The sequence below is a fragment of the Bison bison genome, unplaced genomic scaffold (assembly GCF_000754665.1).
Source record: "Bison bison bison isolate TAMUID 2011002044 unplaced genomic scaffold, Bison_UMD1.0 scf7180017864375, whole genome shotgun sequence".
Taxonomy (NCBI): domain Eukaryota; kingdom Metazoa; phylum Chordata; class Mammalia; order Artiodactyla; family Bovidae; genus Bison; species Bison bison.
The window spans coordinates 3,429,704-3,449,766 of NW_011494947.1; the positions used below are offsets into that span (position 1 = coordinate 3,429,704).

At 50.1% G+C, this 20,063-nt stretch overlaps 1 protein-coding gene and 1 pseudogene across 1 annotated transcript in view; both read right to left on the reverse strand.

Annotated features, from left to right (window-relative positions):
- Window positions 1-19,945, reverse strand: part of USP20 (ubiquitin specific peptidase 20) — a 44,690-nt gene extending 24,745 nt beyond the window's left edge. The window contains exons 1-4 of the mRNA XM_010856953.1: window positions 19,854-19,945; window positions 10,003-10,117; window positions 6,464-6,560; window positions 1,397-1,531 (exon numbers count right to left, since the gene is read on the reverse strand). Of these exons, the coding sequence (XP_010855255.1) occupies window positions 1,397-1,531; window positions 6,464-6,544 (216 nt within the window). The 5' untranslated portion in view covers window positions 6,545-6,560; window positions 10,003-10,117; window positions 19,854-19,945. The remainder of the gene's footprint in view (window positions 1-1,396; window positions 1,532-6,463; window positions 6,561-10,002; window positions 10,118-19,853) is intronic.
- On the reverse strand, window positions 8,061-8,849 carry LOC105000792 (annotated as a pseudogene).
- Window positions 19,946-20,063: the final 118 nt, after the last annotated feature.

Consider the following 20,063-nt stretch of genomic DNA (forward strand, 5'->3'; position numbering starts at 1 on the left):
TTCCACCAAAACCCCACTTCCTGATGGGCCAGTTGGCAGGGCCACACTTTTGGTGGGGGCGGGGGGAGCCTGGGCCTCATGGCCGTTTTCTGACGGGGACGCTGAACGGGCAGAGGCAGCCGGGGGCCCTGTGCTGACCCCGTGCCCCATGGTGACCTGCCTTTGGCCTTGCACTCTCCTCCCCCAAATCCGCCCAGCTCCCACGGCCCAGCTTGTGGTCTCCACCCAGCCCTGGCTGTCAGACGGCTTCACTGCAGGAGAGCGCTGGTGCACCCTGAGCAGTGGTCAGCCATGCACCAGCTGGTGAGGGGCAGCGTCACTTTCTGCGTCGGGTTCCGTCTCGGTCTCTAGGGGGGCGTCTGTGGGCTCCCAGGAGGCAGGGCCATGACCCCCACTTCCTGCCGTCCCCGGGGCCCCAGACCATGTCCTGCAGCGACAGGCCCCAAAGGACGAGGCCAGAGCCCTACGGAGGCTCCTGTGCCTTCTGCTAAGAGACTTGAACTGTGATCTTTGTGCCCATTTGCTGCCTTTTTTTGTCTCTCCTTGTATTTGTTTTCAAAGAAATTTTTAGGAAGATTATATAGTGTGATATATACTTGTGGCAAAGTTGGAAAACACTACAAAGTTATAAAGAAAAATGAATTATCTGTAATTCTGCTCCCCCAGAGAAAATTGTCACTTGTTCACACATTTACTGTTACTCTTTTGCGTGAGCATAATAATCACAACCAGATTTTACTGGACACTGTCTAAGGGCCACGAACCATGTTAAGGCCATCACAGGCACCATCTCGCCAAATTCTACCCTAAGGGGGGTGGTCCACAAGGCGGGGGCAGCATCAGTATTGTGGCCTCTGCTTTATAGATGGCAAAACGAAGACCCAAACTGGCCCAGGGGTGTGTGTGTGTATGTGTGTGTGGCTGGGTGGGTGAATGCTCAGTCACTCAGTCACGTCTGACTCTTTGCAACCCCATGGACTGTAGCCGACCAGGCTCCTCTGTCCATGGGATTCTCCAGGTAAGAATACTGGAGTGGGTAGCCATTTCCTCCTCCAGGGGATCTTCCCGACCCAGGGATCAAACTCTTGTCTCCAGCGTCTCCTGCACTGCAGGTGGATTCTGTACCACTGAGTCACCTGGGAAGCCCCAGCCCAGGAACTGACTGCCACTAACAAGTGCCAGGGTTCACAGCCAAGATGCTACATCGTCTCATATGCACGTGCTGAACAGAAATTTCCCCTTCATGTCGATGGGCTCATTCAGTCCAGAGCTTTTCCCTCTTCATCTTTAATGGTTGGAAGGGCAGGCAGCCCAGGGGCTCACACACTCTGGGGCCCTCTTGGCTTGGGCACCACACCCGAGACATCCATGCCCTGTGTCCCTGCCCAAGGTTTCAGGCCACGCCCACAGAGGACAGGTATTCCCAGCCCAGAGTCTGGACCCAGCTCCAGGGCCCCAACAGCTGCAGGAAACTTACCTGGAGACAGGCCCACAGGTTGGGTCCAGAAACCCCGCATGACTGACAGGTGCTCTGTGTGAGGCGGGGAAAGAGACCAAGAGGAGGGTGTGAGTGGCCACAGGACATGAGCCATCAGACTCAGCCCAGAGGCTTTGCCTCACAGAGATTCCAGCCCACGGGGCCACTTTAAGCTTTACTGTTCGAATTTTGTTTTTTCATGTGCCTGAAAAAACATTTTCAATACAATCACTTAAAGCTTATCAGGGAATGTTTAACAGGAGGATTCCTACGTGCTGTTTCTCATAAATCCTCTGTTGCTTATCAGCTTCTGCCAGAAGCGAGTAGAACTGCACGCAGCTCTCAGGACTGAGGTCATACAATGAGACAGGCTTGAATCTCCTTCAGTAAACATTCTCCTTAAGACAAAACTGCCCAGTCTCGATCCTCTTTCTTGGATATGGATTGTCTCCTGACCTTGTGACCATTATTATCCCTTGTTTCCTTGGTAACGGTTGTTGTACTTTTGGTTTTCTGATCTTTATCATTGTTGAAAGAAATTTCTTGTACCATAGCCTATATATACTCACAGAAAGACCATTAAAGCACTCTGCTCCATCAGAGCTTGGGTCCCCGTGTCTTTCTTTCTTTCTTTCTTTCTTTCTCTCTCTCTCTCTCTCTCCCCGGCTAATTTGCTGGAGCGCAGAAACCCGTCGCGCTTACTCTCCTGCCCGGGTTTCCAAGACTCCCTCGAGAAGGCGCCCTGTGCCTTCAGCCCCTTGAGAGGGTGCCCTGAGCCTTCATGAGCAATACAAGCCCTGTGTCAAGAGCTTTATTGGTTCTCTGCATAAACCAGGGAATATCAGCCTCTTTCTCTCTTGCACGTTCTTATCATCAACTCCGGACTGCCAGTTCCTTTATGACACTCATTTATTTAAGCCTTTCTGCCCGGCTACACTATGGGCTCCATGAAGGAGGGATGGTCTGTTTTGCCTACCCCTGCGACTTCACAGAGTATGGTACAAATCAGATCAGTATATTTGTTGACCACAGAAACACCCAGGTATCTGTTGATCAGGATGACAGAGACTGCTTCTGGTCCACTGATATCTCTCTTCCCTGCTTTAATAAAAGAATCTACATATTTTGGCTGAGCACATGGTCAGTGAGCTACAGACTATGTGTCCTAGCCCCCACTGTGATCATGGGACTTGGTTCTAGTCAATAGCGTAACAGTAAAAGTGACATGTGCCACTTCTGAGTTTTGCACAACCCTTGGTCTCTCTCCTGTTTCCATTGGCTGGAATGCAGATGTGATGGCAGGAACTCAAGTAACGACTTTGGACCTGGAGGTGAAAGGCATGTGTTGAGAATGACAGATCCACTCTATCAGAGCTACCTACATCTGGACTGCTCAATGAGAAAAGCAAACTCCTATCTCATTTAACTCACTATATTTCAAGGTCTTTTCATTATAATTTAAACTGTCCTAAGTAATTTTGTCTGTGCCTCTCTAGAACAGCAGTTTCCAGCTGAGCTTCCACAATACCCAGTGTGTCTCTGCCAGTTGTGAGATGAATTCTAAGCACTGGTCTCTGCAGCAGTTACAGAGCTGATCCCTGGTGAGGGATCATAATGAGCCAGATATCCAGCTAAGTTCTTTGGACCTTGCTCATGTAATCCTTATCACAGTCTCTGCAATAGGTCCCAAGACCCCCTTCTTACAGATGAGAAATGGAGGTTTGGAGAGGTCATGACCCTACTGTCAGAAGCACTATCAGCTGAGGAGTCAGGGTCATCAGACTTACGGGAAAGGTCTAGTCTCCTCCCAAGGGTGGCCACATCGACCCTTAGGCCTCCATGGGAACTTCTTTCCACTAAGCCCAGATTCTGGCTGTGTTTGTAAAAATCCTGAACATGGCTCTCTCAGCAAGGTTGAGAAGGCGCAGCTCATCCCATCAGTGGGGCTGAGGTTTGCAGTCTGTGTCTTAGGGTCTCTTGCCAAGGATGCTAAGGGGGCAGGAGACCAGTCTGCTCGATAGACTCAAAGTTGCTACTCCTGACCTTTCCAAATTTGTCATCTCTTTTGCGACTTTCTGATTTCACAGTTCACTCCCATCTTCCCAAATTTGTTTTTTCATTTCAGTCATATGAATGATAAAAGTATTATGTGCTTATTTCAACAACTTAAATGATGCATACGCTGTATATAATATGTAGCATATTACATACAACACATATACACTGTATATAATATGTAGTATATTATATATAATACATGCTAATGTGTGTCCTATATTACATATAATACACATATGCTGTATACAATGTGTAGTATATTATATATAAAACACATACGCTGTATATGTGTCATATATTGTGCATATGTATGCTGTACGTAATGTATCATATATCACATGTATGCTGTACATAATATGTAGTGTATTATATATGATACATACACGCTGTAATAACTTGAAGTATTTCCCTCCATACCTTGGGCTAGTAAAAATGAGATCACACTGTACACACTTCTCAGTAACAGGCTTCTGTCACCTACTTAGGGCCACCCTTCTGTGTCTGTACACAGAGATCCCCATCTCATTCTTTGCGATAAGTACACGGGGGCCCACACTGCGGGTACAGACGCCACAACTGTTTCACTCATTCCCTTCCTGGTAGATATGTGTTTGACCACCAGTGTTTTCCTTTTACAAAGAATGCTCAGTAAACACTGCTGTATTTGTATCTTGTAACTGGTACACACACTGCTCCTAGACACATTCCGAGCACGGGAACTGAACCCCTGCAGTCACGGTAACTCGACTGCAAACGTCGGGTCCACGTCCCTCCTCCCTATCCCTGAGTGACAGCAGTTTGTGCCGTGCGCATCTGAAACGGTGCCATGTTGGTTTCCTGGCCAAATCCTTGACCACCAGGGAAATCAAGCACCTTTTTTCAAGAGTTTCTCAGCCACTTGCATTGCCTCCATTGTGAGCTACCCGGCTCAATCCTTGCGCCTTCTGGGTATTTTAAAACCACGTTGGTTTCATTTTGTAGATTTCCAAAAGGCTGCCATGTCCCAGCCCGATCTTCCCAAGTTCTGCCTCCCTCTTCCCACCTTGTTCGTCTCCTCCCTGCTCTCAGATTTCCCAAGAAACTCTCAGTTTGTTTCACTTATTCCTTTGTGCAGACGCAGGAAGAGACCAGTGTTAGATGGGGCAAATGCACCACAGCCTTGCTCTGCTCTTCCTCCTGACCACGCTGAAACCATCCTCTACAGGGTTAGCAGAAACTGGTGATGAACAGAAATGGAACTTGTCTTACACAACAGCAACTAAGGGAACAGCTGGGTAAAAAACCCCTAGCCTATACATCACAAGACTCCTTAATCACCCCTACAGATAACAGCTCTGATGTATACGTTGCTATAGTAATAGGGGTCTAAGCTGTTTTTTCAGAAACTTGGAGTCTTGTCCAGTTCGAGCCGGCTAAGACTGTTTGGGACCACTGACCCTAAAACTGGGTGTGTGTAAGTGTCTGATAAATGACATTTTGATGTCAAAGGGCCCAAAACTTCAGCCTCAGATCATGCTAAGCACCTCCATGTTTGAACACGCATCCTAGGAAGAAGCACGTAACTCAGACACACTTGTGCAGAACACTGATGACCTCATCTCTCCCCATGCCTAAGACCATCCTGCTTCTTCATCCCATAAATATTCCAAGACCCTCGCCTTCTGGGAGGCTGATCTGAGGCTTGTTCTCCTGTTTCCTCACTTGTGAATCAACCCTTTCTTTGCTGCAAACTTCGGTGTCTCAGCGTTTGGCTTGCTATGAATCAGCAGATGAACCTGGTTCAGTAGCAGCAAACAAGACGACTTCAAAAGAAGCCACAGGAACTTTGAAGAATCACACCTGAGACTGAGCCAGCTCAGGCCAGAAGCCACCCAGCACCTGCTGGTGCAGGGAGGCTGAATAACCAGCATTAGGTGCCTGGAAAGAAGACACAGGAATCTGTCTAGTAGTCTGACCCAACCCCACCCCTGGGAATGGCCCCTCCACACGGCCCTGCCCCTGAACACGAGGACACTGTACAGACAGAATGCTGCAAAGCGCCCAGATGTCCACCCACAGAGGATCTGCTGCGGAGTCTACACAGTGAACTATGATGCAGCTTTAAGACAGACCACGAGACCCATGTGCTGAGACCACAGAGCTCCAAGATACTCTGCCAGGCGAACAGAGCACGTTACCAAAACAGCTACAGTACACTGCTTTCTATGTAATAGAGGGGAAATGAAAAATAAGTATTCCCATAAGCAAACTCTGAAAAGATACAAAAGAAACCAACGTTCGTGGCTGTCTGGAGGGTGGGATGGAGAGGGTGAGCACAGGACGGGTGGGAGGGGGACTCCCTGACATTTTTCTTCTTACATCATTTCAGTTTTGAACCATGTGAAAGCGTTACCTACTTAAATTGTTTTTAATCTAACAAACAGGCAAATAGCACATCCTCCCTACTCAGTGTGGCCCACCTTTGGGAGTCCCCTGGGGGTCCCACGGTCAGGACTCCAAGCTTCCACTGCAGGGGGCACGGGTTGGATCCCTGGTCAGGGAACGAAGACCCTGCAAGCCACAGTATAGACAAAAAAAAACAGAGGCCCACCTCTTCTCTTTGAACCTCCCTGAGCCCTCCTCAGGTCAAGTGTGCAAAAAGCCTGTGGACTCTCGGAGCCTGACTCTCCGCCTTGCACCTGCTCCAGCCACTAATGGGCATCAGCGCTCCCAAATGGATGGTCTACGTGGTAATTAATGGCTGTTAGGACGCAGCCCCGGAAGGCCTCCTGAACAGACGCCAGCTTTTCCATTTACATAAAAGGCCAAGCTGAGACTGCTGGGAGCCAGTGCTTCCGCGGCTTCAGAAATGTCTGTATCCCAGGAATGTGGTGGAGGCGGGGGGTGCCCTGGGTGTGGGCCTCAGTCCCGGGAAGTCTGACCCTTTACCTTGGATTTGAGCAGCAAGTCCTCTTTGGTCACCTCCCCTATCGAGTCAAGATGAGGACAAAGGTCCCTGGAGTCCCCCATGCTGGCCCGGGCTCACCTATAAGGAAACACAAGGGATCCTGGGTAAATGGCAGCCCCTGCCGGCTGGAGGCAGGAGAGGCTGAGGGGTTAAGTGCATACTTGGGTCTCGAGCCCCAGATCTGTCACGTACTTGCTGGTGACCCAGAGAAGCTACTTAACTGCTCTGAGCCTCACCCTCTTCGCCTGACGATTGGAGAAGGAGATAACACCTTCCGGAAGGGTTGCTCAGAAGATTCACTGAGGAAATATCAGCGAAATGCCTGGCCCAGGGACAGCAAGTGCAGGGAGATGATTAGAATTCAAGCGCTGGGTGTGATGATGAGAACTGTTGATAGGGAAGACACAAGGGTGCTTCCTGCATTTGGGGAGCTGCCTGTTAGGGAATCTAAAACTGCAGTCCTGTTGAGAGACACCAGCTCCCTGACCTGGAGACCACTCTACACTAGGGGGCAGCAGCGGGCAGGGTGGAGAGGCCAGGGCTGAAAACCAAGGAGAAAGGCAAAACCAGAAGGGGACTGCGCTCTTCTCTGAGCAAGCAAGCTCCCTCTTCTCAAGAGCTTCAGAGAGGCCAGGTGACCCAAAGGCCACTTATCTCACTTCCTGTGAGAAACCCCACTTACAGAAGAATCTTTAAACTCCAAGATACTAGAGGAGGAAGTCAGAGCAGCAGCTCCTCCAGATAATGTTATTTGAGAATGAGAAAGTCGCAGAGAAGGGCAGGCAAACCAAGCTAGGAAGGGGTCTGAAGATGTTCGCTGAAGCACCAACGGTGGTGTAACTGGGTGACAGATTTCATAAGAGCTGTGTGGTTGTTGCTTTTGTTTTTTTTTTTTTACAATTATAAAAACAAAACTCAGACGATACACTTTTTAAAGTACAAGGTATAGGAGCAAAATAGAGGGCTTCCCTGGAGGCTCAGACGGTAAAGCGTCTGCCTGCAATGCAGAAGACCTGAGTGCGATCCCTGGGTCGGGAAGATCCCCTGGAGAAGGAAATGGCAACCCACTCCAGTACTCTTGCCTGGAAAATCCCCTGGACAGAGGAGCCTGGGAGGCTACAGTCCACTGGGTCACAAAGAGTCAGACACGACTGGGCAACTTCACTTCAGTTTCTGGTGACTCAGTGGTAAAGAATCTGCCTGCCAATGCAGGAGATACGAGTTTCATCCCTGGGTCAGGAAGATCCCCTGGAGGAGGAAATGACAACCCACTCCAGTATTCTTGCCTGGGAAATCCCATGGACAGAAGAGCCTGGGAGGGTTACAGTCCATGGGGTCACGAAAGAGTTGGATATGACTTAGCAACTAAACGACAATAACAATAAAGTAAAATAAACTGCTGATGATATTGTGGCAAACTTCCATCCTGACGCTCTTCTGTGCATAATTCTCTCTTTTTTTTTCCTGACCAAAACATTTAATTAACAAAAAAATATTACAATGGCAGAGAAAATAATAACAATAAAGAGAAATTCGAAGTGGGAATCAGGGTAGAAAACAATGCAAAGACTTTGGTTCCTAGGAGACCAACACGCCAGCTGAGCTGGCCTTAGCCCCAGCACCTTCTGAGTTTTCCTTGGCTGCTGGCTTCTTGCCTTCCCCCAGGAGACGAAGGTTGTGCTTTTCCCAGAATTCATTTAGTTCTTTTCCCTTTGCCTGAAGCTGTTGTGTCAGCGTCTCCGTGATCTTCTGTATCTGCTCCTCGTAGTTCCCCAAGGCAGGCAGCGCCTCTTGGACGGTCCGCTCCCCCAGCACCCCTCCAAGCATGAGGCAGGACTTGCGGGTTTCATCTGCCTCCTTCAGAATGTCAGTCACTGCACTGTGCTCACCCAACTCCATCGCTACCTCCTTCAGAGTATCAGTCACTGCGCTGTGCTCACCCAACTCCATCGCTACCTCCTTCAGAGTATCAGTCACTGCGCTGTGCTCACCCAACTCCATCGCCAGCTCAGCGGCCTTGGACGCCAGGCCCCGCTGATCCTGCCTAAGATGGTTGAAGCCAGCGATTACCCGCTCTGTGGACACCCCTGCCCCGTGCCGCTCCCACTGCTCTCACCAGCGAGACCGCCATTCTCCGCCATCTTCACTGCCTGCTAACTAATTCTTCTCTTTTTTAAACCAGAAGGGGAAAAAAGCTATTTCAGTTTGAAAAGCAGATGCTTCCTTGGAGGGAACTCCTTGGTGTGCCGGCAGCTCTGTATTTGACTGTGGTGGTGGTGACATGGACCTGTATGCATTTGTACGTATTAGTTGCTCAGTTGTGTCCGACTCTTTGCAACCCCACGGAATACAGCCCTCCAGGCTCCTCTGTCCATGGGATTCTCCAGGCAAGAATATGGAGTGGGTTGCCATTCCCCTCTCCAGGGGATCTTTCCGACCCACGGATCAAACCCAAGTCTCCTGCATTGCAGGCAGATGCCTTTGCCGTCTGAGCCACCAGCGAAAACTGCCTGGAACTGAACACACACACGTGCACACACACACACACGAGTGCGAGTAAAACTGGTGAAGTCTGAATGAGCTCCCTGGTGTACCGGTCTCTCTGCTGGTCATGACGCTGTACTACGGATATACCAGAGATGCGGTACCACTGGGGACCGTGGGGAAGGGAACCTCCCAGCACAGTTTTTGGCAACTTACTCTGAGTCTATAATTATCTCGAAAGAAAACGTTTAAAAATAAATAAGTAAATGCTGCCACCACCCAATATTTTAGCAGAAATTGTACCCAGGAACTTGGCTTTTGACTCTAGCTCCAAACTGTTACCAAGAAAAAGGGCCCAATCAAAGATGCAGGAGAAGCCAACGGTGCTTTAATCAAAGGCAGAGGTTGTGCAACCACCAGAGGGAGGTGGACCCCCCAAGCGCCCTCCTGCAAGCCCCACCCCACCCCAAAAGATCTGCCCACGGTGAAGTGGCCCAGACTCCACGCCAGACAGGAGTGACTGGTGCTGACGAGGGGCCAAACTTAGTGTTTTCCACGCATTCTTCCCCTGAAAGCTTCCCCGGCCATCTCAGAGGCGGGGCTTTCCCCGTTTTATAGATGACTAAACAGGACACCTCTAGTCCCAGGTCTTGCAGACGGGAGCTCCAGGACTGGGGCCAAAACCCAAGTGGGTCAGACTCTTGGCCCGCTCTTTGGAACGTACAGAAAATGCAAACATAGGCAGAAGGAGACAGAAGTGTGTAACCCACCCCCAAGCACTCATTACCTGGCTTCACAATTAATCCATGGCCAACCTTGCTGAATCTCAACCTGCCACTTCCTCCTTTGTGCAGCAAATCCCAGATATCACATCATTTCATCCGCATACATCTTTCTATGAGACTCAAAAAAAAAAAAAAAAAAAAAAAACCCACACAACCAAGATTCTATCATTTCACCTAAAAAGAAAAATCTATACTTCCTTCTTGGTCCGTGTGTAAGGGCGACACCTGAGTGGGAGAGGCTGAAGGCCTACCTCTGTGCAAAGCGACAGCCCCCGGAGGCAGTCACCCTCCACATTCTTCGGTCCCGGCCAACGGTGGTGAGTTGATGCGCTGGGCTGGGGTGAGCACAGGCTTCTGCTGGGGAACCTGGGAAGACAAACCAGCACACTTCATGTCGTTCTGTTAACCTTAAAAATCATTCTCAAGGCTTCCCTGGGGGTCCAGTAGTTAGGAGTCAGCCTTGTGATGCAAGGGACACCAGGTTGACCTCTGGTCTGGGAAGATCCCCACGTGCCTTGGAACAACTAAGTCCTTGAGCCACAACTGCTGAGCCTGTGCTGAAGAGCCCAGGAGCGGCACCTACTGAAGCCCGCGCACCTAGAGCCTGTACTCTGCAGCAAGGGAAGCCCACACACTTCAACGGAGGGTGGCCCCCGCCGGCTGCAACTGGAGAAGGCGTGCTCGCAGCAGCGAAGACCCAGCACGGCCAACATCAAAATAAAATACATACATAAACCTTGAAAAAGAAACACTCTCAACACCAAGCAGAAGCTATAAACAGCCCACAATTCCTCCTGAGGGAGGGGGGCAGGGAGTGAATTTTTGGACATTTGGGGCATCCACAGGCTAGACATACTCTCCAGTATGTCTCCAGGGACAATGAAAACACACCACTGCTGGGACGGCTGAAGAAGGCTTGGGTGGAGCTGGCAAACAGGGTCAGCCCTCCCCCCGGGGGGGTGTCAGACCCCTCACTAGTCACTGCTGGGCATTACCTTTGTGATCCCCGAGAGATGGCTTGGCAGCGGAGGGCCACGGGGGGCCGCTCCGACAACTGCTCCCCGCTGGACCAGAGGATCCACCCTTTCCACGAGTGCCTCAGATCGTGGAAGCACTCAGATCATCCTTTTGATCTGAGACCCTCAGATCAGCCTTCCAGCCTCCCAAGAACTTCCCGCTGCTCAGGACCCCTGACCCCCAGGTCGGGAGCAAGCCTAGGCTACTGACACAACAGGGTGCGTCTGCGCGTCAACACTGGCCCCCCGTGGTGGGCCACGTCTTCTAGGCGCGGGCAGTTCAAAGAGGGAGAGGCGGTTAGAAGCTACCATTTAAAACGGTCACGTGACAATGACGGGGCTCAAGGTTCTGAATTCCAAGCCTCCTCACTTGAAGTCAGACTTTTAGTTTTTTCGTTTCCACTGAGGTCAAGTGTGCTGGGTGGCTGCCAGCTTCACACTATTTTAAGCTGCAGTATGTGGGCTTTTCAGTGTCTTTGGTATGCGCTCCATCTCTTGGGCTAGATGGTGAAGTCAGGTCATGAGCGGGAGACTCCACGCCAGGAACACTGCCCCGGACAAGGACGACGGTCGACAGGCCCACTCCTGAGTCACAGGTGCCATCCTACGACTCAGGTTCTTGCAACTTCAGATAGAAGAAGCAGAAGAAAAAAAAAAAAAGCCCTGTGGCAAACAAACCTGTGTACTGTCGCTGCCCCTGCTTCATGGATGAAGAAACAGAACTGGAGTTTAAGGAGCCAGGAACCTGGCCAAGATCAATTCTGGGCTAGTAAACAGTGGGCGGGGACCTGACTGGTCTATCCAGCGCACAGCCTTGCTCTAAGTCAGGGGTCAGCACACTTTTTCTACAAAGGCCCAGGTAGGAAATATTTTAGGCTTTGCGGGCCACGCTGATCTTTATCACGTACATTAATTTTATTAAAACCAAACCAAACAGCCTTTTTCTATTTACAGGCTAGGCAGGAGATGAAACGTTTTAATCCAGCACGGAAATTAACGAGGCAGAAACAAAGGAGTGAAGAGGAGACCCTTTTCTGGATGAGTCATGGGGTGAAGAGCTGCGCTCTCAAGCCAGCCAGGTAGCAGCCTGGGGCACTTCCTGGGTTGGGGCTTCCGGGACCTCTCAGGGGCTGATGCCCTTCTCTGAAATGGTCCCCACGTGTCTTGTTCACTCTCTGTGGGCCTGGAGATCTCCAGGGAAGGAGGTTCTGCTCCCCAAGGTGCTCTCAGGGGTCTGGGGAGAAACAAGCACAGACCTAAGAGGGGAACCTCATGTACCAAGGATGCCAGACACAGGTTCCTCTTATTTTCAAAACTTTAAAGATGATACTTAAAAGTAACCTATTAGGGTCTGTATTACAAAAGCAACACAAATTCATCATAGAGTTTGTAGAAGGGACTCTCCTGATGATCCAGTGGTTAAGAATCCGTTTGCCAAGGCAGGGGACACAGGCTGGATCCCTGGCCTGGGAAGATTCCACATGCCGAGGGGCAACTAAGCCTTTGTGTCCCAACTACTGAGCCTGCATGCTGCAACTACACCCATGCTCTGCGAGAAGAGAAGCCACTGCAGTGAGAAGCCTGTACCGCAACTAGAGAGGGAGCCAAATAAAGCAACGAAGACCCAGTACAGTAAGAAAATAAAGTAAAACATTGTAGAAAATGCAGATGAACAAAAAAGAAGGAAACAAAAATCGCTTGGGACTTCCCTAGTGGTCTAGCGGTTGAGACTCCATGCTGTGGAGGCAGAAGGTTCAATTCCTGGTCAGGGAACTAGACCCCACATGCTGCAGCCAAATAAATAAATATTAAAGAACATAAGCCAAAACATAACAGATTTAATTTGTATACAGCTTTTGGAGGTTCACATTCTGTTTCCCATGTCACTAAATTTCTTTTCAACAACTTCATTGCTGGGCTTCCCTTGTGGCTCAGCTGGTAAAGAATCCGCCTGCAATGCAGGAGACCTGAGGTGGGAAGATCCCCTGGAGGAGGGAACGGCTACCCACTCCAGTATTCTGGCCTGGAGAATTCCATGGGCTGTGTGGTCCATGGGGTTGCAAAGAGCCAGGCAGGACTGAGTGTGCTTATATGCTTCCCACATCACTTAATTTTTTTTAACAGCTTCATTTCTAGTGGCTGGATAATATCACACCACATATAATCTAAGCTCTACAATACCTTACTCAATCATTCTCCTACTGGTAGACACAGGATATCTGTGTGAGTGTGTGTGTGTATGGCAGTGAGGATTATTTTAGAATATAAGTCTTTGACTACATCTTTGATCAAAAGAAAAATTACTGGGTCAAAATATTTGTTTTGAAAGTACTAGATATATACCGACAAGTTTTCCTCCAGAAACATTATATAAATTTATTGGCCTCCCAACAGTGTCTGAGCAACATAGAAAGTTTAAGGCTTACTAATATTTTTTTAAAGTTAATGTTTAAAAATCAGTTTATAGAAACAGACTCACAGATATGGAAAACAAACTATGGTTACCAAAGGGGAAGGGGGGGAGGAATAAATTAGGAGGTTGGGATAAGTATATACACACACTACTATATATAAAGAGATAACCAACAAGGGCCTACTCTATAACGCAAGGAATTATACTCAATAGTTTGCAATAATCTATAGGGGAAAAGAATCTGAATAAAACATAAATTCACGTATGTATGTATAACTGAAGCACTGCGCTGTACACCTGAAACTAACATGACACTGTAAATCAACTAGACTTCAATTTAAGAAAGCCAGTTTATATATGGGGAAATGTCGAGTGGTAGTATCAAAAACTAGATGCTTAGTATTCTATGCAGGACCTGAAACATCTGAAGTGCACAAGTCTGCAAGGATCACACTCTGATGACCCCGGCCGTCTAAAAGCTGTCATTTTGCTTTATCTTGGTCCCCAGTCAACGCTGACCAGGCACCTTCCTGGGTGATGGGAAACAAGCCAGGCACGGGCGCTGCCCTCATGGGACACAGAGTTCCCTGTTTCAACACCAGGGTGCCTGTGTGCAGCCATGAAGGATATTATAATCGCTCACGGGAGCCACTTTCCGTTCTTACTGCAGTCAGCTGCTCCACAGGCGTCACCCCTGGAGTTGACTACGATCACGGAGGGCAATAATGGGGACAGCCAGACCTGCGTTCAGCTCCTCGATCTTGTCACTCACAAGCTGGTGTCTTTAGCTAAAATCACCAATCCTCAGTTTCCTCATCCAGGAAAATGGGGACAAAGACAGCAGGTGGCTGGTAGGGTGACTGAGAAGATGAGGTGGGACGACACATAGCAAGGATTTAGCGTAACGACTTCTGATCATAGGGACTTGCTCAGAGTTTGTATTTATCTGAACAGCAAGCACCTCCCTACTAGTCCAGTGGCTAAGACTCCAAGCTTCCAACGCCAGGGCCCCAGGTTCATCCTTGGTCAGGGAACTAGATCCCACATGCTGCAACAAAAGATCCTGTGTGTGGCAACTAAGACCCAGCACAGCCAAATAAATAATTTTTTTTAAATAAATTTTTTAAAAAAGAGGAAGAATGTTCAAAAAATGCTCGGTACTATAAAGTTTGTTGTGGCGCTCAGTCACTTAGTCGTGTCCGACTCTTTGTGACCCCATGGACTGTAGCCCGCCAGGCTCCTCTGTCCATGGAATTCTCCAGGCAATACTGGAGTGGGTTGCCATTTCCTCCTCCAGGGGATCTTCCCAATCCAGGGATCGAACCCTGGTCTCCTGCAATGGCAGGTAGATTCTTTACCACTGTGCTGCCTGGGAAGCCTGTAAAGTATGTCACTGGCTGTGTTTTTGGTTTTGTTTTAAACTATGTATTTATTTATTTTATATAAAAGGTAATTAAGTCATATTAATGTAGGCAGAAACCAACACAACATTGTAAAGCAATTATCCTCCAATTAAAAATAAGCAAACTATCCCCCCAAAAGTAAAGTAGTTCAGTTCAGTGAGGTCTTTAGGGTGGACCTTAATCCAATGTGACTGGTGTCCTTATAAGAGGAGGAGATTTGGATCCACCAAGAGGCACCAAAAGAAAGGACCACGTGAGGACATAGCAAGAAAGTCACCACCGGTATGTCAAGGGGAAGTCTTAGAAGAAATCAAACCTGCTGACCTCTTGCTTGGACCCCCAGGCTACAGAACCGTGAGAAAATAAATTTCTGTTGTGTAAGTCATCCAGCCTGTGGTACTCTGTTATGGCAGCCCTGGGAAACTGATACAGTGTTAGATCAACATTAAAGCTTCTGAAGATGGGGACTTCCCTGGTGGTCCAGTGGTTGAGAATCCGCCTTCCAATGCAGGGGATGTGGGTTTGATCCCTGGTCAGGGAACTTGGATCCCCATGCCTCTGAGCAACTAACCCGAGCTCTGCAACTAAGCCCTGATGTAGTTTAAAAAAAAAAAAGCTTCTCAAGATGAAAACCATTTTCTGGTTATGTATCCTTGTTTTTAGATGATTCCTCCTAAATATTGATGGGCAAAGGGTCATGATATCTGCAACTTACTCTTAAATGGATTGGCAAGAATAATTCTGATGATGATGAATATATAAATACATAGAGAGTAAATGGGGCAAAAATGTTAACAGTTGGTGGATATAGGTAAAGGGTAAATGGCATTTCATTTTATGACTCTTTTTACTTGTCTGGGTTTGACTTTTTTCAAAATAGAAACTTTTGTTTTGTTTGTTTCAAATTCTTTATTACACATCATGGTTGCACAATTTGAGGCTGGTTAAATACCACTGGCTTTCAATTTTTCTTTGAATATTTTCCAGATCACTACATGCAAGTGACCATGAAAATATTTGGCATTTTAAAAATTTGAAACACTGAACAGGCGCTTACATGATCAAAATAGAAACTTTTTAAAGATTCCTTTTATCTCACTTAAGATGGGAGCAGAGAAGGGTCTTTTGGAAAAGGTAACCTTAACTCACGTCAACGAATGTGAGCTTGAGCAAGCTCTGGGTGTTGGTGATGGACAGGGAAGCCTGGCGTGCTGCAGTCCATGGGGTCGCAAAGAGCTGGACACACCTGAGCGACTGAACAACAGCTCAACAACAGGAGCTCCAGGACCGAGTGCCTACTCTGAGCCAGGCGTGATGGGCAGCGCTTCACTACATACTCTCGGGTGAGGACAGCTGTTTCTTATTTTATGGAGGAAGAACGGAGGCTCTGAGATGGGAAGCCACTTGCCCAAGACCACAGAGCAAGGCAGTGGGACAGCGGGAAGTGAGCCAGGTGGGGTGAGCCTTCCCATCCTTCCCTCTGTGCAAAATAAACGGAAAGGACACAGAAGGTGTTTAATAAAGACTGAAAAGGAAAGACACCCCCACTGCGGGGAGGCCTGGATCTGGGCATGGGCCCTCTCGAGAGCAGCAGCTCCGTGGTGCTGTTAAGAGTCACCGCCCCACAGCTGGTATTCGAGATGCCAGCCAAGGGGCTGCGCCTCCGCTACAGACACCCAGGGCACCTCTCCCTCCTGACCCACCAGACCCACCTCCTCTCGGCGACGAGAAAGCAGGAGGAGAGGAGGCAGGCTGGCAGGTCTGGCAGAGAGCCTGCCCACTGCAGGCCCCGGATGAGACGGCTAAGAGGCTTCTTGTCCTGAACAAGGGCGGGTGAGTCCCCCCTCCCCGGGGCCTTCATGGAGTGATGGGGAAAGCCACCCCCACTTCAGCCCCGCACAGGGGCACAGGCAGTGAGGCAGCACATCTGGGCACCACCACTGAGACCAGGCCTCAGGGGCCCATTACTCATCAACTTCCTGGAGGCTCTGGCTACATCCTTCTGCCAGCTGCGAGCCCAGCTCCTCAGGATTTAAAGGTGATGCTGCCAACTCCGGCACCAACACAAGGACACCCCCTGCCCTGATCCTCACCACACTGGCCACCCCACACACCTGTGCCCACACCTTTCCATGCTCCCCTCTACCCCACAAAACATGTCCCCTTTACCTCCCGCTCCTGCCTGCTCCCCACTCTACTTCCAAGCCATCCCCTTGCCCCCAAATTCCTCTCTTTAACCAGACTTAATACGCCAAGTCCACTGTCCTTCCAACTCTCAAGGCAGGACCCTCAGCCCTTCTTTCTTGCCAAGTTCTGCTTGCCCCCATTCAGGATGGCCCTGTGAACTGGAAACGGATACTAACAGACCTCACGAAATCCTCACAATCACCCTGGAGGTCAGGCAACATTGAGAGCAAAATTCATCTCCGCCTCCATCACTAAAAGAGGGAAGGCTGAGGCTCAGAGAGGGGAAGCAACTGGCTGGGGGTTGCACAGCTACAGAACAGCTGAGCCAGGATTCAAACCCAGAACTGCCTAACCCAAAGTCAGTGCTCTGAACTGTCAGCTCTACCAGCTGCCAAACAGCTTGGAGTGGGGATGATGACCTTCAGGTCCTCAGACCCAAATGCCCAACCCCAAGGGTGGCTTCCCCTGGCCTTCCTCACAAGCAACTCTTCTGAGTCATTCTCCACACAGCACTTTTTTCTGCTCAATTTCAGTTCCTTAAGTTTAGGTTAACATCCTTGCACGACCTGAAGCCTGGTCCACTCTGTCCAAGGGGCCATAAGAGTCCGTTAATTGGGGTTATGGCTGCTCCATGCTGGCAGTCCCTGGGGGCTGACAGGCTAGAGGCAGTGACTGGCCCAGGTCACTGAGAAGCTGCAAACCCTGGAGTAAGTAAAAGCAGAAACTCAGACCAGGACCCCTAAAACCACGAAGCAGGAGAGGATTAGAGAGGTTCATGCTGAAGTCACACGACCAGCGGATGGCAGAGCAGGGGCTCTGGTGGGGAAAGGCTCCTGTCCAGGCTCACACAGCAAGCTGGCAGAACTGGTCCTTGAACCCAGGGCCTACAGTTCAGTCCACTGCTTTGTCATGTCACCGACCAAACCACAAACCAGAACACCAATTTAAATCTGCAAGTCAATTCTCTCTCGATCCTGATTCCCTCCCCTTGCTCTACTTTTTTTTACCCATAGCATCACCTTCTAACACCTTTACATAGTTATCAGGTTATCTGAACATAAAGTCCATGAGTTCAGGGGGTCTTTAGTCTCTTTTGCTCCCTGACGTATTTCAAGCACCCAAAGCAGTGCCCTGTATCCTGAAAGCTCAGTAAATATTTGCTGAATAAGTAAGTCTGTCCCACACTCAATGAATACTTACTATGGCCAGGCTGTGAGCTGCAATCATTTTGCTGGATTGCAAAATGATTTTCCTAAATCGACCTAGACATTAATGCTCACTGAGACAAGCCCACATTTCACCTGGTTCCAGGAGCTAGTGCGCGAACCCAAACTCAAGCCAAACCTGGACACTTTCTTCAAGAACCAAACCTTCAAACCAAATGAAAAACATGGCATTTCTCTGAACTGAAGAGAACTCAGATTTCCCACAGGCTCCCTCCGGGAAGCAGTTTCAACCCACCCCCTAAAAGGCCCAGCCAAGTTCAGAGGATCTGCAGCCCCTCAGCCCAGCCACAGGCCACCAGATTCACCCCTGCCACTTCTGCAGCATCACTTCTGCTAAACTCAACTCAGTCAGACCGAGGTTATCAGTGGGCACGCTGGTCTTGCCCAGCAGGGACAGTACATCTGTACCAGATGGTCCTTCCTGGGATATCAGCAGAAATGTCCTTGGCCTTGCAGCCCTCTCCTTAGTGCTGTCCAGTACCCACTGGTGGGAGGGATCCTGGGAGGGCAACACTGGAGCCAACTCTGACAGCGTGAGAGCTGCAGGCGTCCACTCCCTGGGTTCCTGCGGCAGTTCCCAAGGAGCGTCTCCTGCAGCCATCACAGACGAGGGGCCCAGTGACCCCCATGTGCATCTGGGTTTGGTTGAACCAGACTGCAGAGGGTTAGACCTGGACACTTTTAAACTATGGCTTTTCATCAAAACCACAAGGCTGTTCCAACAAGTCCCGAGTCTACTATCTGTCTCAGTACACGGAAGACGACGGCAACCTCAGAGGAGACTGTTCCAGAGAACAGTAAGGCATTCCAGAAATGCTGCCCGACTTCCGGATGGTCTTCACGAGGAGGGAACCTGCAGAAAACCAACTCTACTGTGCCAGGTACTGAGCGCAAGGTGCCGCGAGGGAGGCCTGTAACTGATTTCTACTCCCCCTTCCAGCTGTGTTCCCTGAGGTACACACTGCCTCTCTGAGCCCTGGTGTCTTCCTTGGCAAAATGAGAAACAATAATCGAATCTACTTCCTAGGACTGTTGGATGAGTTTAATGAAATAATGCTGAGTCCAGTGCCTGCCACGTTAAGCGCTTAATAAGAGATAGTTCTTGCTAAGGAAAGGACAGACAGCATATTGAAAAAAGGAAAACTAGTAAGGGCTTGCTAGATGTCCCATAAGCCATTATTTATGCCTTTAGTTATATCCTAAGCGTCGGTTGATTCCTGTTTTTCAAATAAACTTAATCCTCAGAGCATCCTCGGGTAGAAGGGGCGGAGGCCAGAGCGACAGTCCTCGTGACAAAGGACGAAAACAAGGCCCCCGAAGGTCCCGGGAAGCGGCCAGCAAGCACCCTCTGCCCTCAAACCCTCCCGAGTGGGTTCAAAACACCAGACACGACTCTCCTCCGGGAGAAGTGGCTGGAAGCGATCGTTAGCTGGGGAGTCGGGGCTGGGGCTTTAATTCATCACGGCTAAGAAGTGGTTATCTTTTGTCCCTACAGGAAAAAAAAAAGTGCACGTCAGGGCCCAGACCGGAGGAAAGAAGTCAGCGGTCCGAGACGCCACAAGCGTGCTTTCAACGCTGGGGCAGGCCCAGGCAGAAATGAAAGAGACGGCGCCCCCTATTCCGGAGCCTAGGGGCCCGAAGTGGGGCGCCCGGGGCCCGAATAGATACCCTGGGCGCCGGCCGGAGGAGGGGTCAGGGCAGTGGCGGCCGAGGGGGGTCCCGGGCTCCGCTCACCTGGCCACGGCGTTATGCGCACCAGGCAGGGCCAGCTTCCCGCCGGCCCGGAGCCGGACTGGGGTCGCCCCTGCTCGGAGAGACCCGGCCCCCTGAAACAGCCGGCGGCGGCCCGGAACTCACCTGCAGTCGCAACCGCGCCGCCACCGCCGCCTGTCAGTCAAGCGCGCCCTCCGAGCCGCGGGCGCAGGGTCTTGAGGCCCGGCCAGCCGCGCCCCGCCTCCTCCCCCCTGGGCTGCCCAATCGGGAGAGGCCGACGCCACGGACGGGGGCGTGGTCAGATGGGCGTGTGGACTGGGGGCGGGGCCGGAGCTGGGGGCGGGGCCGGGCTGG